The 6,635-nt window shown below is 38.2% G+C and overlaps 1 protein-coding gene across 1 annotated transcript; it reads right to left on the reverse strand.

The window, feature by feature from the left end:
- Positions 1 to 1,322: 1,322 nt before the first annotated feature.
- On the reverse strand, positions 1,323 to 5,441 carry LOC129256544 (uncharacterized). Its single transcript, XM_054894721.2, has 2 exons — positions 4,957 to 5,441; positions 1,323 to 3,950 (listed from the first exon to the last, which is right to left on the reverse strand). The coding sequence occupies exons 1-2, from the start codon at positions 5,217 to 5,219 to the stop codon at positions 3,272 to 3,274; spliced, it is 942 nt and encodes a 313-aa protein (XP_054750696.2). The 5' UTR covers positions 5,220 to 5,441; the 3' UTR covers positions 1,323 to 3,271.
- Between the last annotated feature and the right edge of the window lie 1,194 nt (positions 5,442 to 6,635).

Below are 6,635 nucleotides of genomic sequence, written 5' to 3' on the forward strand. Positions count from 1 at the left end.
CAACCGGTTTTTGAACCGGTTCATCCGGTCGGTAGATGGGGGGGGGGGGTGCTCTTATAATTTTGGCAGGATGTATCACAGGCAACTGTAAAGTGGGAGTGAATAGGGAGCTAATTAAAAGAGAATTGATATTTACGGAGTTGGGGACCCCCCGTCCTTTTCTGATAGTGATTTCTTTTTTTTGTCTGAAATACAGAATGCGATTACATTTTTTTTGGGGGGAGGGGATTTCATATCCCCCCAGAATAAAATTGAAAAAGGAACATTTCCAAATTTCCAATAATTGTAAAAAATAAGCAAGTGGATTCATTCCAAAAACTCCCTTAGCTAGGTAATTTGATGCACTCTACTACTTAAAGGGCACAATGACACCCCCACCCACACGTAAACTTCATAAATAAACTAGGCAGTTTTCTCTTTTTTTGTTTACTCATCTTTATGTGTCTTCTTGTTTACTCATTTTCGTGGATGGCCTCCCAATGGACCTTAGCCCTCTAGGTTGGTAATGCATGCCTCTATAATAATTGTAAAATGATTCAATGACCTTGAACTTGGAATTCGTACTTGGAATATAATCTCCGTGTTTGCATTACAAGCGCAAAATACTGGTTCGATTCAGTCCAATAAGCAAATAGTCCGATTAGATTTTTAAGGAGACCCTATATCAAGAGCATCCAAACCAAAAAGATTGCTGCGACCTACTTTCTAAATGCAAAGGAGCTAATCTGGTCCCTAATCACATGCACTCCTCTCAAGAGTGAGATGAGGGGCCAGTCCTGATGGAATGAGATTTCAATCTTTTAAGAGTGAATTTTTACTTTTTTTGGAGTGAAAGTGTAAGAAAGGATGCGCACTTTCACTCCAAAAAGATAGAAATTCACTCTTGAAAAATTGAAATTTCATTCCATCAGGACTGGTCCCCCATGTCACTCTGAGAGGAGTGTAAATAGGGACCAGATTAGCTCCTTTGCATTTCGAGAGTATAGTTTGCGATTACAATCATCTTGGACACTGGATGCTAAGACTACAACTTCCTTGGTCATTAAAGGCATGTTGTATTAATTTAAAGAAATAAAATGTACTTAATAAGTACATTTTATTCTCATCCTGCATGGGGATTTTTTTTATTTACAGGAGTGTGTACATAATCTCGTCGATGGATGGCGCTATGAAAAAAGAGCAAACGGCACAGATTAGTCAACTCGATCATCTGGATCTACATGATTGGGCGTTTTCGCAACACCTCCGCAGAGGCTTTTTCGAACGTACAGAATTTACGAACGAGTACACTTGAAAACAAGAGATTGAATACTGTTCATATTGCATAGATGAATTCTTTACTAACAATTTCTCTGGATCAGTTGAATTTATGTACAAATAAATTCTAGGTGAAATAGTTTTCTTAATCGTAAAAACATGGGGAAAGAACATAATAAAAAAGAAACATACGATGTAAACAATATGTTGATATTTTCTGTTTCCCATACTTAAAGCACAGAGGGGGGTCAACGCAATCGAATGCTTTTTAAAAGTCAATAAACACTGTCCCAGTATTCCCCTGATCTGCAGCGTACATCTACTGATCTGTAATTTTAACTAAAGAAGTTAAGGTGGGGTGTTTACTCCTAAACCAAAACTGAACTTCAGATAAGAGTTTGTCATTTTCTAAAAATGCAATCAATTGCCGCTGAGCGAATATCTTTCAAGTAGTTTTGATACAGTGGGTAGAATTGAAACAGGACGGAAGTTATTTGGAGATTTTCTGTTTAATACCGGATTTATAAATAGGAAGGACTTTAGACTTTTTCCAATGGTTTGGAAAAATTGTTCTCGATAAACAAACTATTATGGAGAACATACTCTTTCAGGCCATATATAAGAATTATGTGTTCATGATATATTTATTCCTTAAATTGGAGATTTGTGAGGTTTTATTTTTTTTACTCATACGGTATAATAGTCCGATCAATATACACAAAATTTACTCCTACACAGCAACTATTGTGGTGTTAACCGGTGTACATAGAGGACCACACCAGTTATTTTACACCGGTGTTAAATTGACAGTGTTAGTTTAACACCTATAGGTGTTAGTTTAACACCTATAGGTGTTATTACAACACCTATTGTTGTTACATTTACACTCTTTGGTGTTATGTTCAATCTCTAGGGTCTAATTTTAACACCTCAGGGTGTGGTCCTATATTAACACCAACTGGTGTCAGCTTTAACACCACAGTTTTTACAGTGTACCACAAAAACTTGCAATCGAGGATTTTTAAACGTTTTATATCACGATTTAAGCAATACACAATATCACAAAATTATTTTGTTGTGCAATAGATGTAAATGTACACTGTCAATTTGCCGGGTTAGCAGCTTCAGTGTCGATATTGTTAGGTCACATGTTTTCAAACTTTTTTAGAGAGAGAGATTGACGATATTCGTGAATTAATTTTTCAAATTACTATATAATTTACTTCGGAAAAAAACTTCATAAGTGGAAAATAATCAATAGTAATTTGTGCTTAAATTGTAATATTGAATGAAGAAGACATTAATCATGTTTTTTTCTTTTTGACTGAGAGTTAAACATCTCACTTTTTATTTTCGTTAAATATTTGATTTAAAAAATCCTCCGGAAATCAATATGAGTTATCTATTAACATTAGAAAATACTGATTCAGATTTTTAGCCGGGGTAATAATAATAGCAGGGCCCGCTGGGAGAACAGTTTTCGAAACTGAACCGGAACTGAAGTGGCTACCCTGGGTAAATATACAGCTATTATTATCATTAGTTTCATTAAAGCACCAAATAGTAGAACATTGTCCGAGGAAAAGGAGTCTATAGGCATATGCGCTATGTAAATGGCGCCAACTTTTACATCACTGCAGAAGAATTTGTATAGGCCTATACTCACTATTGACGGTATTTCCTGTGACTACTTTCATCAAGGAAAGTTGGGAGTGCTCTGACGGGTCTGATTGCATTGTCACATTGTTATTGGAATATATCAAAGATAAGAATGCAAAACATAATCATATTATGTCTGAAATAATATCTTAATATTATGATATGGAAAAGTACATTTTTGTTACACTTTGAAAATGTGTTTTCTTAACAAATGATATGACAATATCATGGAATATTGTATATGTTATTTCGTTACATATATATTGTGTTGATTATTCAATTATATACTGTGAAAAGAAAATATGTGTTATGTCGATTTTCAATGAAGGAACCGTGTGGAATGGTAAAAAATATGTTAAGATAGAGTATCTTCGTCGACACGCATACGGTGTTGATGCATTTCGTTATAGAAAGGCATTGATGCTTCCGCCATTTCTATGACATCGTCGGTAAGGTGTTCTCTTGGCGGTAGTACCTTTGGAGGGTTGAAACAGGTGCTTCTCAGAACACCTCCATAAAATGCATTTAAAGAGACCTGTTCTGCAGTCCAGGTGCATCCCCAGTTCCACTTCCCAATTTCTTGCACCTCTGGTTTCGGCCATGATAGCATTGAAGCATTGAAAGGCAGCCCCACTGCCTCACACCATCGGGGAAGAACGCGACCCGGATCGTTGAGCAGGTCGGACGAGTCAAGGACAACTGCCTTCGGGTCAACCTCTATGAGGATATAGCGCCACAGGTCATGCAACTCCTTAAAGTAATTTTCGTGTATTCCTAGCTCGTTGTGGTTCCTGACGTCAAAGCTAGCTTCGTCCTTTTCGTCAGGGAGTAACCGGTTAATGGCTTTGAAATGGGGGTAATACATCTTGTGGACGCCAGGATATACCAGATGGGGGCTACGAATAAGGAACGAGTGCCTGTAGCCGCTTGGTATATACCGAGTAACGTCGCCATCAGGCATCCCGTAGGCCATATCCTTGACAAAGACGTGTTTTGCAGTTGTCCGTTCGAGCCGTTCTTTAACGCTCTGGTACCTGTATGCATGGGAGCAGAAATCAATAAAGTTTGTTTTGTAAACGAATAAAAGGAAAGCCGCAATAAAAATAAACAGTGTTTCTACTAAAATATTAAACTTCACAACTCGCACTGTCTCCCTCCCACCCGCCCCTCTTTCTTTCTCCATGTACATGCGATTTCGATTACTGTTCAGCGTCATGCTTATTAAAGTCCAGTCAAGCTCTTTGGTGAGCTAAATTCATCGATGAACTTCAGACCGTTAGCTTTTATTTTTCCCTTGCGACCAGAGAGTGAACCCAAACAATACTCGGATATTTTTCAAAAAAAGTACTGACGATAAACATGCAATTTGTATTAAATAATTTAGTGATGCATGTCTCGCTAACTTCCATAATAACTGTGTATTCTATTCCAAACACAATGTCTGAGAGGCACCCCTCTGGTTTGTGAAATAATAATAATAATAAAAAAACGTTACACCACATTTTATTCAGGCCACCCTCCCCTATCAAAATACCTCGAAGCCACCCGTAGTTGTTATATCGCATATCAGACATTCATATTGTATCCGTACAGCATGCATGCATATTAGTGAAAATAATAAATGTGATCCCACAATCAAATTCGCTATGCCACTTTCGTATATTTTCTGTTATTGTTTAGAATAGTGTTGGTTATATAAAAACATGGCAGCGTTTTTCAAATTGCATTCAGGGACTGTAGGCCCTACTTCGTTTACTTTGATTTTTCAAGAAGTGAAAAGGGGGAAATAGGAAGAAAAGGGAAAAGAGCGGACCGGGAGACCGGAGAAAGAAAAGCAAGCTCTTTTCAACCCGGCCCCGTAATTTGATTAAGATCAACAATCAGGAATAGATATAGAGGATGATTTGTCCAGTTTGAATAGGAACATCCATATACGAGTAAGGGATACATGCTATCAGTGCCCCCCCCCCCAGGCCTACCCATCAACCACCCCCCCCCCCCCCTCGATCTGAGAACGAGACTGGATATTGTAATACTTACGAGAGCGTCGCGGGGACGAAGGGTCTGTCCATTGCCACGCTGACATGTCGGGCAACTTTCTCGAAGAGCTGTTCGTTGCCTTTATGGTCCATGGGAAGAACCGTCCTTTCTTCGATCTTCGCGTTGAGTGCAGCGATGCCGGCATACCCGAAAGGCTCCATCCACATTTCGATCTCGGGTACGTGACTCATCGACAAGGCAAACACCGTGGATGAACCTCGGGGTGTCGTCCACAAAATAACTCGACTACGCTCTTCCGACATCGTGAGGCGAAGCACAACCCACAGTATTAATTTTCGTAATGTGACAATGTGAGTTTAAAATGCACAACAGTCGCGCGCTCGATCTTACCATGGATTGAGGTAAACAACATTTACCGTGTTTACACTTGATCGGCTTTTGGTTCAGAACCAAAAGCCGATCAGGTGTAAACACGGCAATTGTGTTCTATTGTTTGCGCGATCGAATTCCAGCATGTTCCGGGTGCAGAGGCGGATCCAGCTTTCGCCAATAGGGGGGAGGGGGGGGGGGCGGAAAAAAATTCATTCATATTTCCCCCGATCCGGGCCACTATAAACTGATTTTTGTTGGTTTATTAGGGGTAGTCGATCCTACAAAGCCTGAAGTTTTAAGTACATCTTGACTTTATTTTTACAAACAAGATAGATATGATTGTCATAAAGCCAATAAATAATGCGAGCGCGAAAGGCGATCTAATTTTGTTTTTGTATTTCATGTATTCAAACCTGAAAATTTAATATTCTAAGACTTTTTATAACCATAATCAAGATTCGTATCAGACTTAGGCCTACCAAATAAAAGCGAGGCTGAAATTTGGATATACTGATCTGAATGGATTAAAAGGATAGAACATGTTTAGGACTGTTTGCATTGATTATGAAGAGGATGTGCATCTCACCAATAAAGTAATGTAAAGCGCGAAGTGCGAGATGAAAAACTTGATATATTTTTTTAACAGGATGGGTAGCTCACCAAACAACTGATGCAACCTGAAAGGGATCGGTGTTCATGACTATTTGCAGTGACTCATTATGAGGTTACATATCTCACCAATCAAATAATCCGTGCGCGAAGCTCGAGCTGAAAAAAGGGTGATGTTCCGACATATTATCTTGACATTCTAAACACTTTTTATATCCATGACGATTGGTGACTAACTAAACAAACGGTGCAAGCGCGTAGCGCGAGATAAAATTTTTTGATATCCCGACCGAAAACTGCAGTTCCAACACGTTTAAAATAAAAAAAATAATATTTATCTCAATAAAAAAAATAATACGAACGGAACCGCGGGCTAGTTTTTTGTTTTAAAGATTTATGCCTACAATATAAACTTCTTTTCATTTTTGTAATCTTGAAAATAATTCGTATTTTCCATTTTCCTAAACAAATGATGCGAGTGCGAAGTGCGAGCTGAAAATTTCTGATACTGAGCCCTTTTTAAATGAACAGGATGCGTATCTCTGTGAAACAAAATAATGAAAACTCGAATCACGAGCAGAATACTTTCTGAATATTGACATTGGAATGTAACATTTTAAGCACCATTATATTGAGCAAATTATTATCTCACCCAAGGCAATGCAAACGCAAAGCGCGAGCGATTTTTTAAAAAGTTTATATTGACCTGAACTTTTTTATTTTCCAATTATTCCCCT

This window comes from Lytechinus pictus, chromosome 3 (genome assembly GCF_037042905.1).
Source record: "Lytechinus pictus isolate F3 Inbred chromosome 3, Lp3.0, whole genome shotgun sequence".
In the NCBI taxonomy this organism is placed as follows: Eukaryota; Metazoa; Echinodermata; class Echinoidea; order Temnopleuroida; family Toxopneustidae; genus Lytechinus; species Lytechinus pictus.

What these genes read in the sequence shown, in the direction of transcription:
- LOC129256544 (XM_054894721.2), bottom strand. Translation starts at nt 5,219, where the DNA reads ATGTCGGAAGAGCGTAGTCGAGTTATTTTGTGGACGACACCCCGAGGT. An exon ending in TTCGTCCCCGCGACGCTCTC is followed by an intron (nt 3,951 to 4,956) that starts GTAAGTATTACA and finishes CCATGCATACAG; the next exon opens with GTACCAGAGCGTTAAAGAAC.